We start from the raw sequence: 22749 nt of genomic DNA on the forward strand, positions 1-22749 counted from the left end.
GGTTTCTCTCCATTCAGCACGTTCCTTGGATCGTTTCAGGCGATGTTTGCAGATACCTGGCTGCGGTGCTCAGTGAGCTCTCTGCTAAAAACAGAAGGTGTGAGATGCACAACATCGATCGCACGGGAACGGCCAGATACTCTCTGATCAAATGACAGGGTGACATTCAGATTTTATTCAGAAACTGCCGTTTTCTTCTCAAGACCTCAAGCAAAACAGACAAAAAGACAGAGCTGGGCTGGGATTATAGAACAGCAGTTATTGAAAAGAAAAAACTTCTGCATTAGCATGTTTTGCATCTTTATTTTTTCGTCACTTCGCATGTCATATACAAGGAATATATGACATACATATAGTTTTGACATCTATTATATTTTTTCTTCTTTACAGTAGAGAAACAACATTGAGATGACACACTATTTGGTTTCTAAATTGAAGCTTTTGTTAAATAGTGGCATATAAATCCTCTGTAGTACCTCTTTAGATCAACATCCCACCAAAGTCTTCATTCTCTCGCATCTATTCACATTGTGTCGTCAGTAAGTCAGTGTTTTAAATTCGGTTCAGTAGTTGTACTTCACAATGCAGTAAAATAGTTCCAAAAGTAAGTGTTTTACAGAAGCGGGGATGTTCCTGCCCCATCCACACCAACATGGAGTTTTCCAAATCAATCTTTGCATTTATCCAATCAGCTTGCGGGATATGTGAGGCAGGTCACACCTCTAACCCCATCAGGAAATAAGCTGTCTTTTTCATCCCCCACAAATGGGGTTTGTAAAACATAATCCTGTCCTTCCCCAAAAGCAGACAGTCCCTCCTGTCCTCCGGTAGTTTTAGACTGCATGCTGGCGGCGTACTGCATGGTTTTCACCCCCGATCCAAGTACAGTCATAGAAATGACAGTCTTTGCTCTCCTGGAGCTTGTACCTGATCCCAAGGCTGTTGTGTAGGTAACAAGGCTTTTGTGTTTGATTTGGCCCCTTGACATCAGTGCAGACTCGGAGCAGGTGAGGCTCTGTGGATTCTGCACCGCCACAGAGGAGCTGGCAAGTGATCCACTGGAATTTGCCACTGGCTTCGCCTCAGTCTCAGGATTGATTAGGTTGTAGCTAGAAGATCCTCTACCCCCATTATGCAGCTTGTTCCCACCCCCTTCCCCAAAATCAGGTCCCTGAACGGAGGGGATAATGGGTACGGAGTGGGCTCGGAAAGAAGGGGGAGGAAAGTTTGTTCCCTGGTCGAGACGAGTGCACGGAACATCGGTGTAGCCCATCTTTCCTTTGGAATGGGCGGAGAACATAATTTGCATATTCAAATTGCAACAGCTTTGTTGATTTCTGTCCGAGTGAGACTGGCACCTAGAGAATGAGAAACCGAGGGAATTAGTGCTTACATCTCATTATCCATTACATTAATTTAGTCTGTTACACATGAAATAAATCACTTGGTCACTGAGGATGTTGTGAAAACAATTCTATAACAAAAAAAACCCCAAAAACAAATAAACAATCACAGCAGTGAAAAAATAATTTTGAGGTGGTGGGAATTTTGTATCTTTTGAATCTCAGTGTAATTATGTATAATCCGGCCACAGCTTGGACTTTGCTTCTGATGGCTTTGTCAAAGATTGGAGCCATTCCCATCAAAGCTTGTGTATCCTTCACCCAGGCCTATGAGTTTATGAAGGCCACTCTACTTCATTTAGCTGTGGTTTTGATCTGCAGGATGGGACTGCTTATCGAATCCAGCACACCTTGTGGTGACAAACCAAATATCTTGTAGTATTTTGCTTGGAGACCGCCGTGATGTTACACTCAGATCTTGGGTTATCTAGGGTTTGTCAGATGTAAAATCATAGGAAATGTTGTGGGTTTCTCAGAGTTGAGGTTCAAACTGGCTCAGTTATCGCCCTCTTTTCTAAACCTCGACATGATGACATTTAAATTAAGCTTTGCAAAGGCACCAAATCATTCTTGCTCCTGGTAAAAAGTGAATATAAAAGCTTCACACGAAAATGCTAGGTTTTGTCACTTCCCAGAAACCCCAGCTCATCTTCCCACTGAGTTGTTGTCTGGTATCAAAGACTGTTAAATAACAGGGCTTAAATAATATAACACAATACATGGGTGTTAAAAGTGTATTCTAGCTGCAGGTTTATCTGGCAGATCGCAGCAAATCAAAACAATATCTAAATATAACCGCACCAATGGAACACACAGTTTCAATCCATATTTCATCTCTGACATGTAAATATGTGTCTATGCAGTGTTTTTTATTTTTATTTATAAAACTGACAACATTCTGTGAGGGTCCTGCTGTCATAGTGAGGGGGATAAGCGAGCTCTGCCTGCCCATCTCTCTCTCTCTCTCTTCCCCCCATCTTCACTTCTTTTTTTCTCCATTAGACTGGAGGGTGTCTCCATGGCAACAAGAGAGAGGTTCAGGGATGGTGTTGGTGTTTTAAAGCTGTTAAGTCTAGAAATAGGTCAGCTCAGCCCCAATCTGTCTCTCTTTGGGCCGGGCCTAAACCGGCCTGAGAAAGGTTCACAGAGGCTTATCAATATTTAATTAATCATGGACAGTAATAACTAAATAGTGTGTAACCCTAAAGAGTGTAACCCATTGTTTGTGCTTTCAGACATGAGCTTAAATTAAGCAAAAGTCAAAAATGAACCCAGCAGACTTTACGAAAGCACAGAGAGCCCTTCTGCTGACACACTGGAAAAACAGAAACCCCCCCCCTTTTGTAACTGTGTTAATATATATGTGCTCGATCACAGCCCTTAAATGAGTCTCCAAGCTCAAAGCTGCACTGTTTAAGAATGTAAATTATGGAAATAGGTCAAACAGAGAGAGTTTGGCAGAAAGCACAGTTTACAAGTCACTGTGAAGCTGGATCAAGTTGGCATGGTAATGAGAACATTGCTTGGAAATTCAAGAGTAAGGGCTACTTGTTCACATACACCCTACTTAACTGAAATACACTATTCCTGCCATGTGCCCTGTCAATGAAACCCAGTTTCACTCTCTGAATCAATATTGTATGTTCCTTGGAAATCTCATTCAACTCTGGATCTGGTTCTAGACCAGTTCTATACAGAAAAGTTCAGCAGTTATGGTCTTTAACTTTAACATTTAAAGGTTTTTCTACAATCATGTGCACCTTTGGCTCTATGGACCTGACTTAATTTGTCTACTAACAATGTCAAATTGTGTTCCAAAACTTTGGGTTTGGTATAAGATTTTGTAATGCTTTAGAAAGAAGGCTCTTATGCCCACCAAGACTGCATTTCTTTAATTAAAAGTACAGTAAAACAGTAATATTGTGAGATAGTATTACAATTTAAAACAATTATTTTTTATTTTAGTATGTTTTTAAATATTATTTTATTCCCCTAATGGTAAGTAAAATTTTAGCAACTTCATGTGGCATATTTCATTGTCAAATGATCCTTTAAAAAACATTCTGATATGATGATTTGTTTGTGCTACTTATTATATTCATGGAAACATGGTAACATTATAAATCTATTTGCTGTCACTTTTTATAAATTTCCTTGCTGAATATAATTCATTTCCTTTAAAAATTAAAAACCTTAACCCAAATTTTTGTAGAGAACGTGCATCCCAAAAGAATTGTCATTTTCACCTAATCATTTCATTTTTCTGATCCATCCAAGTGTCATTTCCATCACATTTCAAATAATGACTCAAATTATAGTGATGGAAAACATATTTATGTATTTTACTGTATGTATATTATAAATAAAGTTTTATTTTATATACATTTTGACTATATATATATAGTTGTGAATAATAGTAATAGTACATGGTTATGGAAATATGAAAATATTTTGTAATTATAATTTAAATCTGATTAATTTTCAAACTGTTTCTCTCAAATCAACATCTCAGGAAAATGTTACGGGGTTTCAAACAAAAATATGACTTTTATTGAACAGGATGTTGATTTCTTACATGTCCACTGTAGAGGACACCAGGACTAAAAGCATGTTTATTATGCATTTTGGGACACACGACAAATGAATAGGAAAATAAATTATATGTCAATATTCTTATGAAATATTAGATATTTTTTATACCAAAATCTGGCCAATAAATACTCCCACTATTACACTTCTTTTTTCAACATGCTGTCCCAACAGCAGATTAATATGCAAAGTAGGTGCAGTGTATAGATAACATTGTCTTTAATGAGGAAAAATGTTTATGGAAATTCTAAACACATATTGTATATAGTAAAATGGCATATCAAATAATTTTGTTATATCTTCAAAAATATAGTTAAATATCATCCTTATAAAAATAAATAAATAAAAAAAAACCTGATACCTAAAAAATGATATATATATTTAGATCTTGGGGAAATAAAGATAAATCATTGCAATCGTTGCATTTTATTGCTTACCTTCTCAAAGATTGTGGCATCACCTCATTCACCTCCACTTCCTGGAGATGTTTATAGGAATGAAGAGAATCTCGAGACCCTCCACTGAGATGATGGCCTGCTCTAGAGATGGGCGGAGTCCACTTTGAGACAGCTCGATAACCGGTTACCTTGTTTTTTAGGGCAGGGCTTGAGGAGAAGGAACAGCTTCTGTAGAAACAGATTAAAGCTTCTGGAGTTAGGAGACAAAAATGTGCAGGTTGTTTCAAATATTTTATATGAGACACCTTTAGGATAGCACACGGCTCCAATGATAGAGTTCAAAATAAATAATTCAGGCCCTGTTGTTAGATTCTTTATATAAATCAGTGCTTATAAATTACTTTTATGGAAAACATATTCGGAAATGCTAATTATCATGGCTGCTACCAATTACAATTAATATAATTATTTTAAGTGGTTCATTTTTGACATTAACATATGGTGCCATATTGAAAGCTGATTAAATTTCTTCCTCCGTTGCTTTCACTTCTATAGAGAGGGACAGTGTGTCAGAAGTTTTACAATAGTTGTGAAGTTCTGGGAAAGTACCTGCAGCGCTTCCCCATGGAGAGACTGCGATTATGATTTGGTAGGGAAACTTTAGAGCTGCTGAGAACTATGCTGGCCGCCTGCGGAGAGGAGAAACCATGGGCTCTTCTGCTCTGTAGAGACGAACAGGAAATAAAAGATATTATTGCAGATGAACAAAACTATATAGTAGATGACCCACTGATTATCATTTCCATGCATGTGTGAATGTTTAATGGGTGCTATTAACCAAAGAGAGTGAGGAAGATAGATGAGTGGATGCAGCTGACTTTGATGTCATGAAATGGTAGCAGCTCAGCACATGAATATTAATTAGTATTAGCAAAATCTATTTCAAGATATATATATATATATATATATATATATATATATATATACATTTTTTTTTTGATTAAACAGATCAGTAGTAAAGCATTTGTTCATACCCTAGTCTAATTTGAAATGTGAGCATAACATTGCGATTAGAAATGTTCATAAAATCATTTAAAAAAACAATTTCAATAGCATAATGATTTGATAAGCTGTAATTACACACTGGGTGGAGGCAGAAATCACTCTTTCTAACCAAGTTCACATACTTGAATAATTCTGTGACATTTAATTTGACAACTTCACTTCTATATCTGCCACTGTGATTTTGTAAGTCAGTGGATGAATGTGTAAAACAGCAACTGAGGCCTGAATATGGCTTATTGGTCCAGCAATATTTTCCACGTTTTGGTTTCAGGGTCCATCCTTATGTAACTTCTTTTCATTCATTTAAATTGTAGGTGAACTGCAGGGGATGTAAAATATTGTTCAGAAGTCCTGGGTCAGTACGACTTTTAAATGTTTCTGAAAGAATTTCATATAATTATCATGGTTGTGCTAGCTAATATTTTGGTGGAAACCTTGATACATATTTTGTGGAATCTTTGCTGACAAGAAAGCTCAAAGGAAAATAATTTATCTGAAATATAAATCTTTTGTAACATTATGAATGTCTTCACTGTCACTTTTGATCAATTTAATGCGCCCATACTGAATAAAAATATTCACTCTTTCTTTCACTTTAGAGTAGTTATGGGAATGCATTTGTTTGATTTTGTTTCATGACTTAACTAGAACGGATAGCGAGCTGCGTGCATCTGGGAGCCATGTGAGCACTGTCGCTTTCTGCCAATGATGACAACTGCAACAACCTCTCAGCAAAACATTAAAATCGAATTTCAACGCCGGATTGCCACTTGTTATAACACACACTAACAAAATGAAAACTCTTGCTCAGCAATTAGGGATGCTTCCTCTGTATTATATACATTGATGCTGCAAGCTATTTCATGAAGTGGTGTGGACACGACTGGCTGTAAATGACACCTATGATTGCTCTAGTGTTGTCCAGCATCTCATCTCACTTCCCCTCAGTTGTATAGACAGATAAATATAAGAACGCACACACAGACCAAAGAAAAAATAAAGGGATCATGAACTCTAAAGAGAGGCTGCATAGAAATGTTCACTCTGCGATATACAGGTCCCTCAGTGAGGAAAAGCCAGTTTAATTAGACTTTACATTTAAACTGCAGATTAAGCAAGACACACTCTAATTATTCTTCCTTTCGACTTCCCCAGTCAGGAATTAATCTCAGACAAGATTACATTAATGAATTTCAGTCCCCTCTTAAAATTAATGCCATTAACTAATAATAACAAAACCAGCAATCTGAGAGCAGACAGCTATAAGTACACCAAGACCCCCCGCCACCCCCCCCCCCCCCCCCCCCCCCAATCGTCCCAAATGTTGCTGGAGCTGGAAAAGACAGATAATGCAGTTATTCCAGTTAGTGAAATCTCCCTCCCTCTGCCTGTCTTGTGGAACATCATTAAAACGATTGAGTTTGACTTAAATGTAGTTTGGGGCCTTACAGCTGAAAAAGCATGTCCTTCTAACACTGCTTCCTTCCTTGGGGACCTGTTAGCATTGTTCTTCTCTCCAACAAGAAAATTGGATGATTTCTGACCACCCTTTCATTGCCTCAGCAGGGTGAGAGAACTCAGAGGAAGAGAAGCAGAACCGAAGCTTTACTGTGAACGAAATTTTGAAGGAGGGGAGAAACAAGCAAAATTCAAGTGAAGTCTGAACAAAAGATTGGAACTCCCCCTCTCAGCTTCTTCTGAAATTAATTTTATAGTTGTCTGCTACTATCTCAGCAGATATTGGTGGCAATTATATAAGTGGTCCAATTAAATGTTTTCTGTGCATGCTTGGATTAGCAAAAGTCACTGATCTGATATGCTGCACCCTGTGTCGTTTACACACTATTTTCATATAAATGACTTTGGTATTAAAGTATCTGTAAGGAAATATACATGTAAGCCACTGGGAATAATTTAAGTTTGATTGCTCACTCTCATTGGACCTGATAACACACATGGGAATGTGAGCCATCAACATTTGTGTATGGGATGAGAATGAACTGCCAAATGGCATCAGGAAGAAACTGATTTTCCAGTTTGGATAATGTAACTCTATTTATCCAGTTTTTCATCAGCTAGGTGGCTGGCTGCCTTTGACTGTTGCATCAGATCGATGCAGTGTTTACTCCCCAAGCTGCATGCAGTGTTATTTCTGTCAACTTGAGGGATCTTTGGAGCAGGTGGGAAAGCAGTAAAACCATGGAGGGCATCATTCCTCCAACTGTATTCATTACTGGTGACTGTTATGCACAGGGGACTTTATTTCAATCTCCATTACAGCACATGAGGGTGACTTGATTTCAGACTTTACACGTATATATTTGGTATACACATGGGTTTAGGCTTTTTTTGGACAAGCAATCATTATGTGCATTGTCAGCACAAATGTGGACTTCATGCAGATTTGCTCTGTGGGACATAAACAAACATCACCTTTTGAAGCTGGAGGGTGCTCTCCAGTCTGGGGCTGGATTTAGACATGAGACCCGAGGCATTGATAGTACAGTCCCTCATGTTGCGTATTTCAGTCAGATGGGCTCGATGCTTCTCTCTTTGTCTCCTGTTAATACATTTTTAAACCACAACATTTAATAATCTGTAATGAGACTCATATCAGTGAAACAAAAGAAAAGGAACAATCTAGTTTAGTTTGCGACAGGTTCTTCGAAATGTACTCTCTGTATTCATGTTGGTTTAACATGATTTAAAAAATATTCCTTGCATCTTAAAACACGAGTGTACACATTACTTTAAACTGAGTGTACACATTGCTTTTTACTTCAAATACAAATATAAATTATTCATTTAAAAAAATATATTGATGATGGGGAGTTGCATCATATGACATTTTACAAACCTTCCCTTGTGACGAAAATGTTGAAATAATCAATATTTCATGAGCCCTTGACAAGAGAGACCTTGATTTTACAGACAACAGCTTTTCAAATATTAATAAGCAGTGTAGTTTTGTTAAAATATTTATTTTCTAAGAAACAACAATACAAGATTGTGCCAAACTACTAAATAATGTTTTATTTTCAAGAATTTCATTCTTAAATAGGAAATCATAGAAGAGGCATAAGCCATTGCATGCCTGAATTGCAATTGTAATTCATTTTTAATTGTCTTTTCATTTATTATTTTCCACCTATTACCTTCAAAAAACAAATATGTTGAAACAATGTTATTCAAAATCCCAAGCATTATTGGGACTCACTTATTTTTGCAGTAAAGAACCATGCAAGCCACTCCCAGCAGGCTGATCCCCATGGCTATGCTGAAGATGGACAATATCTGTCTCTGATAGGTTTCTGCACTCTCTGAAAAGACAGACAAAGATAGCACATAATTCAGGCTTTATTCACAGGTATCACTTGCCTGTCTTGATTGAACAAAAAAAATCTTGTGTAGATAATTGTCTCTTATAGGTTGTAAAAAATATAAAATGTATCAATGCCACAATAATGGAAACATTCCCAGTGCGACGGAACATACATTTTTAGAGACAATTGAAAAGGGACCATCTCAAAATTAATAACGGCTGTTTTATCAATTTCAGCATTTTTAACTAGCATGCAAACGTGCACAATCATATTTGATTTGATGTTCAGGGACAGACAGCAGAGAAACATGCAGGGAGCTGTCAGCTAGACATTCATTTGTGTCAGAGGTTAGGCAGGCTTGAAATGTGCTTGAAGAATCGGACTAATGATCTGTTCATAGGCCGCCATAGGAAGTGTTTTTCCATCTTGGTCCATGAAATGGAAAAATTATTGCTTGTCTGTCTGTAGAGCCTATAAAACCTTCTCACGTCAAGAAATTGTAAGACATTGTCAATCCATTGTTCACAGTTCGTCTCAATCAAACCTTTCTTTTCTGGTTATAAATGAAACATTCATGCATTAGATTTGAAAAAAGCATTCTCAATTTACATCTAAATTATAATAACTCTGATTAGTAAGGCGTTGATCCTCCCTAACAATTTATATTCATCTGGGAGAAGATCCACTTGATGTCAGAACATCAATGCTGAGATTTGCTGTGTGACTCATATCCTGTGATTCAATACATTGTAAAAGTGTTCAAAGGGATTCAGGTCTGAGCTTTGTTCTTTAAAGCTACTTCTAGTACAGTAGAATAATCTATATAGATCTATCTTTGTGTACAGGAGCAGAAAATGGGCATCAAAAACAGTTTAGCATCACGTCTGTGGAAAACCAAGAACAGCTAGTGGGATAGAAGAGACTGAACACTAGTTCTCAAAGGAAATTGAGCCCTGGTTTGGTGGAGAGTGTCTGCGAGCAGATGGCTAGGCTCACTCACAAACGTGACTGAAATGCTCTCTCATGCCACAAATGCACAAAGCTGACCATTCATGCACACATGCACTCAACAACCGCCCTCCCGTTTCTCTCTCTCTCATGGAAAACACTTCGTAATGGCCACAACTGGACTCGCTCACCATCCAGATTAAAATCACTCAGGCAGCCATTTCCGAGAAGCAGAAATGCATATCAGTTCCACTTTAACTATCTCTCCTTCTCTGACAGTTTTTGAGGAAATCTTGAGGCGTGCGTGTGACGCACGACTAATGGAAAACTTCACAGGAATCACTCGTTCACTTAAAGAAATGCTTTCAGTTGTTAGGCACATGATAAAGGATGGTCGGGGAAGGGGTGTGGATGCATAAAAGGAGAAAGCCTGTGGAAAATCCATTTTCACAGCAGTTTTTGGGCTTCTGTTTGTCGACACTGCTTTACGTATGTGGATACTGTGGTTTGTCAGGGTAAATGCATCTATTTAGCCCATGGCTGTGTGATATTTCTTATCCCCAGAGACTTGCTATACAACATGCCACCTCAGCAAGGTGCACACCTCAGGGCTTTGCCGTAATTGACAGTGACACACATAGTAACACACGCAGACTAACGCAAGCAGACACATGTATGCGCACAAGCCACACAAACCACATCGCCCATACAGATGCTACCCTGTGCCTTTACAATACATTTCTTTTGCTCTGTTTCCATGGAAACTCAAGAACATTAGGCTTTTTTGAGGAACAGAGAGCATCATGTGATTTTGTATACATTAATGAATGCCAGGAATGAGAGTAGAAGCCTGTGGGTGTTTATTATTTCAAACATCATTAATATGCTAGATTTTAAATTTATTGGAATTTATATGGGATTAATTTTAAACATTTATAATCACAGTTTTTTTAATCATTTAAATGGATTTGGAGTGTGAAGAATGCTTCTCAATTCAAGTCTCTTAATTCAAATGTGGTCTTAAAATTATATAGAAAATGAATAGTGAATGATATAAAAATAAAATATGATAAAATATAATAAAGTAATATATATATATATATATATATATATATATATATATATATATATATATATATATATATATATATATATATATATATATATATTATATACTAGATGGAGTACAGCTTGTCACACTACAGAATTTTCCAGAAGAATTTCTTATCAACTACTTCTGTTTGCATGCTAATGAGGGAGAAAAGAGAAGAGGTTAAATAAATATTAATAATAATAAATAAATAAATTTCTTACCCATAAACTCAATGCCCAGCTCATCTGCTGCTTCAGGAAGAAATAAAAAAAAGAGAAAAGCGATTAAACAGATGGAGAGAAAGACAGAAACAAGGAGAGAGATGTTATCATACAGATTTCCATGAACAAAGACATTAAATCACCCAGATAATAACCGTGAATAAAAAGCAAGCGAGTTTTGTGTCAACTAAAACTGCTCATTGTTCAGAAAGAGAAAAAATTCTGTAGTGGCATCATTTCGGCAACAGAAATAGCTTTCTCTTGATTACCCAAGATACAAGCAAACACAATTTTGAAGAGGGTGAAGCAGTTTATAATATAAAGCACATAAAGGCTGTTAGTTGCCTGTAGAAAACATGCTCCCCAAGAGATTTAGTCAGAGACAGCATTTAGAAATGCCTCAATGTCAACTGTTCTGCCCAGGAGATGCTTTAAATTGCATTTTTGGTTCCAAAATTTTATTAAATCATCTGAAAGCTTTAACCAATATGCCTCCTCTTTAAAAAAGTATTTTCCAGCAGAGCATCACACAAGCAAATCGTCTTGTAAATGCAGTCACTCCCTCTCTTTCTCTCTCTCTCCTCTATCCCACTGAAGCCTCAGAACTGCTGGTCCAGATAAAGAGAAGAACACTCATGCTTCTTTTCATTTGAATAGTCCCCTTTTTCATGCTACTGTAATATAATCTCATTTAAATTCAAACGAAACCCTCAAACTTAATTGGTTTTCTGACGGAGGTGGTCTAAGGTTTTTAAATAGACTGCGAAAAAGAGAAAGATTATTTTAGTGGACATACTTAGGGGGAAAAACAGAAATCAAACAGTGACAGAAAACCTTCGGTCAAATGATGAATCGCCACATGTAGCCTCAATTTATCAATGGTGCATTTTTGAATATATTCAAGCAGCATTTTCAACATGATCTTTGGGAAAATAATAAGCCAAAATGTCCTTTTTTTTTCTTTTTTCGAAGAGGTCATTCAGCAGTTCTTAATGAGAATGCAAGGATTGGTAGTTTTTGCCAGTTCCTGCTTATAATTTAAATTCATGGTGTGTAAGGACAGAACCCTTGTTTATTGGCAGCTTTAAAAAAAAATAAAAATAAAAATACAACAGCTCTGTGGGACAAAAGGGCCAGGCGATGATCCAGCGGTTCTGTCGTATACCTACTGCCAGCATTGCTTGGCCCATTCATGCTGCGGCTGCCTCTGATTGCCCACAATAACTGCCACATTCATCCTGTCATAATCGCTGTGCTGTCATGAGCCACACACAAAGTCATTAAGAACGGATATGCATTCATTCCTCGAAACCTGGCAGCAAGGTCCTGATGTACTGTTCCTATAAACCACAGCCTTCCATCCGTTGTCCTGTCACCCTTGGGAGACATTTACGCCATCAAAGAGCGATGGGACCCAGCACACTGAATCAACGTCAGTCGCTCAGAGACTGATCGGAAGAACTACAAAAATGAATCAAATCCTTAATCCTTCGGTTAGTTGGAGCAATAGGCGAAAGCCCCTTTGTGCAGCTTACTTACATAGCTTAATGCTTGAGAGATAAATACCTAAATGAGAGGGGCTACTGTCCCTTGAGCAAGCCAGTCGTGAAATCCGTCTCTCTTGAGTTACCGGGTGAATCCCGGGTTTATCCACAGCTTGGAAAATGGCTTCACTAACCAAAGTCCTTTTTTTAACCACTACAACCAGATTATTGATTTAGAACATGAGAACCAAATGAGTAAAATGTGAACAAATCATTTACATCAGTTTTGTGAACCAAATCAAACTATTTGTCAAAAAGATTCAATTTAAAAGAATGATTTGTTCATGAATCAGACAACACTAAAGCTCTGTTTTTTTTTGTTGCAAAAAGCTATCATTTGGCTTTAAAAAGAAATGGAATATAGTGCACGATACCACTTTTGGTGATACTTTTATGCATGTTTTTATGGCCTTAAAACATCTGTCCCCAAAAGAGCACAAAAATAAATTTTCTCCTTTTGTGTTCTGTGGAAGAAAAAAATTCATAGGGCTTTAGAACAACATGAAGGTGAGAAAACTTTCAATTTTGGGTAAACTACACTTCTGATACCTCCTATCATACAGTGCAGGCAAAATTCCTCATATTGAGCAGTTGGGTTTCTGCTGACACTGACCCAAAGTGTTTTCTCATGCCAGAGAGCTGGGGGGAGGTAGGGGCCAAGCAGAACCAAGGCTCTTTGGATCATCTCTTATGTGGTAGTCGATATGGAGACAAAAACAACGGTCGACAGATGATTTGTGCTAGCGTGTTGAGCAGAGATAGATTTTGAAAAAGCTCAGGGGACAAAAGACTAGGTGGCAGACAAAGCCAAGCCACCCCCAGGGGGTGATTTATGGCTCATTTGGTGGGTTAAGTGAATAAAGATGCACTGGGCCATACACATCAGGCTCAAACTAGGAATGGAAAACATTAGCTGCGTTTCCACTGTCGGGCCAAAAGCGGACGTGCAAGTGCATGCCAGGGCCAGTCGGGTTTCCACAGTCACTTCTGGTGCTTGATCGTCCTCGTCTGGTGCTTCCTTGGGGCCAACATTTGGTTATGAACAAAGGCGGAGTTTCTTCGCGTCTGGAGAGCGTCAGCACTGCGGATCATTTCATAAAGCTAACAGCTATAACACCAGCATTAAAAACTTTTTAAAATAAGTTGAGCTCAAAACTTTCAGTCAGCAGCAAGTGTTTCAAATAACTTTATCCGATGTGGATTATAATCACCATACAAGGCAGACATATTTATAAGTGATGAAAAAAAGACTATACACGCTAGGCATTAACGTTACCATAGTAGACACGACCACTTGAAGAAGTCTATAACAATCGTGTATTTATTAAGTAACATATTTTATCTTTCTTAAGTTTCATCTCGAGAGTTTAGCTTCGTGTAGCCTGTCATAAATATATATTAATGTTTTTTGTTTGGGAGCTTTTATAAAAAATATAGAAATTATAATTATTTCTAAATGTGATGTAGCCTATAAAGGCCCACCTGGCCTGTTTGAAGCACTGGCTCGCACTGGCCCCACAGTGGAAAAGCGGCTATTGGCCTCTACAGGTTGGACTTAAGATACATTGAAAACATACAGTAATAGGTTATAAAAAATTGTAAAGGCCGTAATTTGACATAGGATATTAGTCCTTTTGCCTTTTGTGTTTGTTTTCACGGCCGGAATGGATTGTAATTCAAGCATAATCTGGATTAACTGGCTCATCTCTATCAATGTTGTATAGACAAACAAAAAACAAAAAACTATAGATGCTGAAAGCTTCATCCACATTTAGCAAATTTGCAACAGCACTGATTTAAAATTGTTGTAATGCTAAACAGTGTCAACAGGAGGGTGGAGGAGGCAATACCAGAAGGATTGTGTAGGTGTATCCGTGAAGAAGATGATGGCACTGCTAAAGATGATGGCTCCATATCAGGGCATGATGGATAACAGGGATTTGAATGCTCTCATTGAGAAAATCAGATATGAAAGAGAAGTATCAGGGACATAAAGTGGGCCTTGGCAGAAAGGCTAAAGAAAGATCCCATTACCAGCCACTCAAAGTGCACTAAATGGGAGTTTAGGTTGCCGTCTCACTCGCTGTAAAAGATAACGCCCCAAAAGCTAGACAATTCATTCAACACAAGCCATTCTGAGAAAACAGCTTCACTGCAGATTCATCTGTGTGCTGGACAGCACTTTTCTCTGCTTTCTCCTTCCTAGGCTTCGACTTCCTTTCATATAGGTATAATAGCTCTCAGAAAGTTGAGTCACAGGAAGAAGTTTATGAATCGAGGCTTTGTGAGGTTCCACAAATCTCTCCAATACCATCCTGTAAGAAAGCAAACATCTCTCTTTGACAGCTTTTTCAGTGACTATGAACGTCCCTTTGGCTACTTATGCTCCAAAGTCCCTTTTTTAACCTTTGAGACACTCATCTGCCACAGAAATGGCTAATAACTTTAGCATCAACCTAAAATTAGCAAAGCAATTACTCTCATTCAAGGACTTTAGTAATGGCAGGGGAAATGTGCTCTTCATGAAAAATGGTCACTTGATAACATTTCGTAGCCACTTTCATCCTTGTTTGAGTCTGCAATCACATTGTATAGCAGGACAATGAAAGTGAGCAGGTTACACACTATATCTGTCACACTAAAAATTCTGCTCTTGCAGAGTTAGAGATCAGCTTTGCCAAAGAGAATAGCATATGCAAATGCTTTCTGATTTTCACGAGAGTGTGGCATTGTAGGGTGATGGCAATTTCAGCACTTAGAGCGAGATGTATAATTAACTACTTAAGCAATACACGGTTTTGAGGAAACGGCAGAGAACTCTCAGCCCTGGAGGCTAAGAGACTCACCTGATGATAGAGAGGCAGGAAACTTCTGAAACTAAGACTGGAAAGCAAGTAAACAAGACGTAAATTATGTTCTCTCATCTTTGGTTTGCTGTATCATGAAGCATGTTGTTGCTGAAGGGCTTTGTGTTGTTCATTCTAGTAGGAAATAACTCAATAACTTTGTGTTTATTCAAAATATTTTTTTTCCTGTGTCCATGTATTAAGCCCAGGAAAGAATAGATTCCCTCATATTTTCCCTTAAAATAAACATACATTGACAAAAATACATACTTGGGTCAGATAAGATGGAGTCAGTCTTCGGGACAAACTGGTCACAACGAAGTCCACGGTAACCCTCTTTACACCTGCAAGAGAAGACAGGATTCAACATTTCAACATAGAAATATAAATGGCCTGGTTTAGGTTAGAGGATATTCTCATTTTATTGGGAACCGCATGCCAACCCATTTATAATACTGTCCATCCATCATTATCGTTTTCAGAGAGAGATTGACTCACCATTTGAAACCACATTATCCAGAAATTTTATAAATTAACCCCAATGCAGAAAAAGACCAGGAAGTAAAAGAAAGAGGGGTGATAGGGACAAAAAGAAGAAGAAAAAAGGGATCACAACAGGGCGGGTCTGTCAAGAGCTCAGTGGTGCCTGCACTCACACAGATAACACAGTCTTGACATTTATGTCACATCCCCACTGAGCTATGGGACTGTATGGAAGAGAAGGAGGCATTTGACTAGACTTTTACTGTGAGATCTATTTGAAACAGGGGACTTCTTCCAAAAGTAGCAATGTGTTATGAATACGTGTTTAGAAGAACCACAGAGAACACCAGCTGCCCTCCAGCTAAAGCATTTCAGACATCTTCTAATCTCGGTCTCAGTCTCTCTCGTCCTTTCTTTGCAGTTCTTATTTTACATCTTATTTCTAACAACTGTAGTCTTCACCTACATAAATATAAATACAACACATCTCCGATGCCGCAAACACATACTCCCCATTTACCAGCAGCTTTGCGCCTTTTATTCAGCACATTTACCAGAAAATGATTAAATTCTGAGATCTGCCTCTGTGATCACTTCTATCCTGTGCAACGCAAACATGATTTTGATGAGGCATACCATGATAATGACATAATGGCTTCATAAAAGGAAACAACAAGCATACAGGCTGAGAAGCATCCGATAAGCCCCTTAACAGAATGATCTTGATGTTGTTTCATCTGGCTTCATCTGCAGTGTGCGTGCGACAGCTGCCTAGACTCAGTCCTGTCTGTGTGTCTGGCTTTGAGAAGCATGACTGAGGTTTGCTGAAAGAAACAGGGAAGAGTCTGAAAAGAAATGACTGCAAAGAGGGAAAACCACGGTTGGACTGTAATTACAGTCATGGAGACAGGTGAGGAGCATGAAGTGCGGTCTCATCTCCTGCTCCCTCGCACTCTGTTAGCTCACCGCCTGGTTAACACTGACTTACGGGTTGATGGAAGAATGATGGCCGTGACTGTCGGAAGCCTTTTTGTTTGTTTCTCCCCTTTCTCCCCTTTTTTGTTAAACAATACTGTAGAGCTTTTAGGCGTATGCCCAGAAAACAAACAGACAAATGATTTCATGCATCATTGTTTACTTGGCATCGGAGGAAAATCAATGTGTGCGCATGTAAATATGACATTCGAGGTGCCTACGGAGTAAACAACATTGTAAACTAGAATGTCTGCATCTGCTTCATGGCTTTTCATTATCATTCAAGGACATGTTGCTTGGCATCAATGATCTTGCCCCCGTTGGTTAAATTACAGCTAGAGAGAAAAAGAGAAAAAGGATATATATCTCCCCTGAAGGAGGCCAAGGCAATGAGAAGGACTCAGATTTGACTACGGCCCAACTTGTTAATTAAAGCTAAAGTGTGTCTTTTTTTTTCGATTCTAAAATACTCCTTTCCCAGATTAATATGTAGAGACAACTAAAAGTAAGCAATTAGTGGGGCGGGTTCCATGAAAAGTGTCTGAGAATTCCGACCTGCGTTGCAAGGCAACAGTGGCTCAGCCAATTGCGTAAGTTAGAGGGCGGGCACTCTGCTTTCCTGACTATTGGCAGATGGTCAAAGTTTTCAGAGGGAACCTCTTTGAAAACAATAATTATTTTTGCAATAACTTTTGATGATTTTGGAAGTGCAGAAAATACACTTTTGAAGGTATGTGGATGTAAGTTGGAGAAAACAGGTGAGCTTGTTTGTGCAGGAAAGTGTGTCTATGAGTGGGATGTGCGGGGTGGTATTCTTTTCCTCCCTGTCAAACAGCTCCCACATAACAGACTGAGCCTGTGACTTGCATGTGGGTGCTGAATATTAACTATGTTAACACACCCAAATACTGTACAAACACACATTTACACAAACATGTTGTCATCCCTCCTCAAGATCCCGTGACAACTTTCCTCTGTAAATAAGGCACAAACTGATCCTGTCATCCTCTAGTATTACTGACGAAAAGGAAGGCTAAAATAAGGAAAGTAATGGAAACTATATCTGTCCAGTTGTTCCTTACCAAGCATTCCTGTCAAAAAACGAAAACAAAAAATACAATAAAAAAAACTATTTTTGTTTAAGAAAAACCTGGCAAGACAGGGACCAGTTCCCTACCTCTTCAACTAGTGTCTCTTCAACTCTGGGCATATTTATGTCCCAGGGGTTGACTTCAGTTCTATATATATATATATATATATATATATATATATATATATATATATATATATATATATATATGCATAAAGATGACCTTAGAAACATTTTACATACATTTACCATTACTCAGACTAGCAATATTAAACTATGAAATTATCCATCTTACAAATATTATTTCAGGTTAAATTAAAATAATCTAAGCAAATAATAATAATTTTCACCAATTGTACCCTTAATAAAATTTTGTCAAAAGCAGAAATATGAGAAATGTTTGCGTTTTAATATTACTTTATGCACAATAGAAATAATATTAAATAGAATATTATACACACACACACACACACACACACACATACATATATATATATATATATATATATATATATATATATATATATATATATATATGTATGTATGTATGTATGTATATATATATGAACTGTTATACAATATATGACATAACAGTTCAATACAAAATGGTATTACATTTTAGTAAAATAAATAAATAAATAAATAAATAAAAGTTTTCATTCAAATAGTTATGTGTTATAGTTAAATAGTTATAGCCTTAACAAGACATGTAAACATTAATTTCCACTGCCTTTTCCATCACATTAAACACATTCATGATTTCAGGGCAAAAAAAGAACTATGAAAAAGAACTAGAGAGAGTGTGAAAATACTTTAAATTCTAACATTTAACAGGGCCAAAGGTGCCTTTAGATGAATAAAACCCCACATATGAAATATGTATAGAAATGTATGGAAACAAGCAAGACAGTAAATAATAAATGTATCTTCTTTCAGGAGCCACACATTTACCCTGAGCTTTGTTAAACTAAGAGTTTTTTTTCTACTTTTCACATGCTTTTTAAGCCACAATAGCTTGACTTGAAAATAAACCTATTAAAATGGTAATCGTGCATGAGCAGATAAGTCCCCCTAAGCTTTTACTTGCGGAAGCGCAAACACTCAACCGGGAGTTCTCCTGATGACGGTATTGTCATGAAAGAGCCCTGGTTAGAGATAAGAGGAAGCACAGCATTGTGTCACAAAACAGTTTGTGTGAAGTCTATCCACCAGCGTGAGGATCAGCAACCGTCTGAAGGGCACATGGAAGGAGGATGACAATAAGTTAGAGACATTGATGGCCATTTTCACGTGACTTCACAGCTCCGACACACACACAGGTGCTATTCGGTGAGGCTCTGATAAAGGGGTGATCGCAGTTGGGTAAATAAAACAGGGCTTGGTTCCAGACAGTTGCTCATAAAACACTAAACTGTTCCTGTCAGACTAACAATCACACAGGTGTCAATAGGAACTAAATGCTTTTTTGTCACACATCACATTCTACTCTTGTTTTTAGGTCAGTGATGATGGATTGTTCAGGTAGGTGTCGGTGTGATCTGGTGTGAAAGTGCACATACGTTCACAAGGATCATCTCACTAACACAACACATCATCACGCAAGCCGGCACATGTGCAGAGACACCGAAACTGAACTGCCAGTGCCTGTCTCTTTACAATGAAAGCATGAATATCTCATTTTTCATCAGATATGGTGAGATAATCCAATGAAGCTGTGAGAGCGGCAGTCTGTCTCAGAGGTGTTTAAAAGCTTATCCTCCTAAATATCATTTACATGTCCCTTCTGCAGTCAGGGCAATAAGTATAATTCCGTTAAATTGTGATATTGTCTTTTTCATCATTCCTCAGTCTTTATATATAAACCCTGGTTAATCCTTTCCTTTTTAATCAAGCCGCTTTGATGTATTCATCATGCCATTTTATTTAATTTGCTACTTCCCTGTAGGGGAGGATAGAGGTGGACACTGATGGAATCAACATGCCGATGAGGTGTTCATAGGTTCTGCATCTCTGTGGTAACATTCACCATGGTAACTTGTCGTCCTTGTGGGCTTAGTGCCCACTGGATTCAACGCAACTACAGAAATGCATGTGAAAATAAATGAGATGGGCATTGTTGCCAACAAGATGGTAAATGTTGCTAAGAATCTCTGAAGTCCATTAACGCCCTGCAAAGGAAAACGTTCCACGGATTCAAAGGTGCATCTCTCAAAAAATCAATGCATTTGATTGACAGCTCATTACAGGTTAGCTTGCTCCTGAATACAATTTTTTCCATGGGTACAGAGCAAAATTTATATTAATTCAATCTTGTTATTAAGGCGAAGGTTGTTATCATATAAAACTAATCAAGATTTCATAGAAATTTTAGTGCCGGAGGCAGTATTGGCCATATTGAGGTCCAAATTTAATGCACTTCTTATCTTTTTTTCTTTAAGACAAAAACAAATGCTTTTTCAGCAGCCACCTTATCTGTGTGTCAGACATCTATTTACTTGAAACTGAAATTACAGAATTACATTTGCTCTGAGCTCTATTGTTTTTCACTGTTTTCTTCTTCAAGCAGGCCATGCTTCCCTAAGGATGCTTTCAATAAAATTGCAGGTTTTATAATTTTTATGATAATGCCTTTATAAAGTAACCCAAGCAGATTTAAGATCACTCAGTCGAAACCCGTCTATCTGAGCTGAATTTCAAATCTTTTTTTATTTTGTTTTTATTTCATTTTATTTTATTTTTTCATTTACTATTCACTCTTTGCTTGACTGGGAAGTGAGTAAGCCAATTAGACGGGCCAAAACTGCACTTTTAAGCATCTGGTGCATTAATTAGCGGCTCTTATGAAGGTCTGAAGACCAAACAAACATATAGAAGATAAAACTGATTATTCACCAATTCATCAAGGTGTATGATAATACAGATTTTTAAGTAGCAACAAGGCAAGGCAACGGGGCAATCAAATCAGAAAGTATTTCTCAGGCACAGTTAACAATCCTGGCGTTCAGAGGCGCTGTGCTTCCTCTTGTGTGACGGAACACAAGTCCTTCGGGCGCTGGATTTTGGCAGACATTAGCTTTCGCATCTTTGGCTGATCAAACAATCCCCACATTTTCCATTGCTGGCCTGAAGGCTTCTATTCATCTGCCCAACTGCAAAAAAATTTAGCGTGACCTCGCTGCCAAAAAAAAGGATGCCCTCTGCCGTTTTAAAATTGCTTTGCGTAAATAAAGACAACGTTGCCTTTGTGAGCGACATTTGTGATTTTAACATTTGCTTGAGCAATGTTAATCCTGTCAGCTGCATATTCAGGATGACTGAGCTAAAATAATTAAAGATGAGAGTGTGCTCAGAGGGACAGGATCTCACTAGCATGCCTCACAAACACACACAATCTTCTTCAATCAAAACTTGGCATGCTAACTTTAAAACACACACTAATTCGTGAGTGGCTGTTTACCAGATTTAGGACACTAGCTGGATCTAATTGTCACAGAGGTGTGCCAGTTCCTCCCGACTCGCTCTCCACCACTTCTCGGGACAGGAAGTAAAAGGCAGCCATTTTAAACCCATCTGAGCCACAGCTACAGCTAAGACTAAAGTGAAAGGCTTGTCACCAACCTATGCCGAGCTCCATGTGTCAAGAACAGGCTTTTGGAAAGAAGAAAAGAAGGCTTAAGGAGCTCAGTAGTGGCTAAAATCCATAACCTGTCTGTGTGCCAGCTATAATTCACTGCAAATTTTTTGCGATACCATGTGAGAGGTAATAGGCATGTCACGGGTCATATATATTTGTACAGAGCATATTTAGAGCATGAGATGTTTTGTACATCTCCGCCTCGGCTTGTTTGTGGGAAAATTTAATCAAAATCCAATCAATAGCAAGTTTAACAAATAACCTTTTATTCCAGGAACTCACGGGTGAATAAATAAGAAAATATTGGTGTGTTTACAAGAATGTTTGGTACATATGCATCACTGTCAGCTGAAGACAAGAATAGATTTATAAGGTTGCAGGAAAGAGCACTTTGGGAGGTAGTTTTTCAAGCACAATTTTGCTGTAATGAGCTTTCCATCCATAAATTTGCCTCAGTGTCCCATTTTTCATTCGTAAATATGCTGTGTGTTGTCTAGAAGCCTTTTGTCTCCCTGCCAAAGAGCTGTTTATTTGTGTGTACATTTTGCGTCTCATCACATTGTGATCTTCACATTTTGGGATATGTTCTGCTCTAGGCTATATTCATGATGTTGGCTTACACTTCATAATTTAGCTCTAATAATCATCATTCCATCTGTGAATAATAAGATTAGATGCCATATTATGTAAATATTTTTTTTTCAGTCTCTTTAAAGAAATGAATGATAGGTAAGTTGAGGAGAATTGTCAAAACTGTTGTTGAAGCGACGAAAAACTGTAATTGTAGAGCTGTGTAAATATCCTTGTTCTACAGAAAACACAATCTTATAAAGGTTTGGAACGTCATGAGAGTGAGTAAATAATGGGCAAATCTTTGGGGGTGAACTATTCCCTTAATGCAAATATCAGGATGTGGAAGTTGTCACTTATATTTTGCAAGTCTTCAGCTACCTTATCATTCTCTGACTGTGGCCACTGTTCTTGTTAGCATCTGGTTTGTGGGCTGGGTGACATGGCATGTCATTGTCACCGTTCATTACCTCCACATTTCCTGTGCCTGCTGTGACAGAGAGGTAACGCCCCTTCACAGAGAAAACTCATTCTAGCTCCACGGGGAACACTTTGTCTCCTCCTCAC

General features: G+C 37.9%; 1 protein-coding gene across 2 annotated transcripts in view; it reads right to left on the bottom strand.

The window, feature by feature from the left end:
- Positions 1 to 283: 283 nt before the first annotated feature.
- Positions 284 to 22749, bottom strand: part of LOC128025354 (pro-neuregulin-3, membrane-bound isoform-like) — a 144570-nt gene continuing 122104 nt past the window's right edge. Inside the window, exons 3-9 of one of the 2 annotated variants that reach the window (XM_052611626.1) lie at positions 15701 to 15774; positions 11041 to 11067; positions 8673 to 8775; positions 7889 to 8015; positions 5000 to 5112; positions 4430 to 4618; positions 284 to 1358 (exon numbers count right to left, since the gene is read on the bottom strand). In XM_052611626.1, the coding sequence (XP_052467586.1) occupies positions 689 to 1358; positions 4430 to 4618; positions 5000 to 5112; positions 7889 to 8015; positions 8673 to 8775; positions 11041 to 11067; positions 15701 to 15774 (1303 nt within the window). In that variant the 3' untranslated portion in view covers positions 284 to 688. Of the gene's footprint in view, positions 1359 to 4429; positions 4619 to 4999; positions 5113 to 7888; positions 8016 to 8672; positions 8776 to 11040; positions 11071 to 15700; positions 15775 to 22749 lie in introns of both variants that reach the window. The other variant, XM_052611625.1, reaches the window with a different exon arrangement.

Source organism: Carassius gibelio, chromosome A12, assembly GCF_023724105.1.
Source record: "Carassius gibelio isolate Cgi1373 ecotype wild population from Czech Republic chromosome A12, carGib1.2-hapl.c, whole genome shotgun sequence".
NCBI lineage: Eukaryota > Metazoa > Chordata > Actinopteri > Cypriniformes > Cyprinidae > Carassius > Carassius gibelio.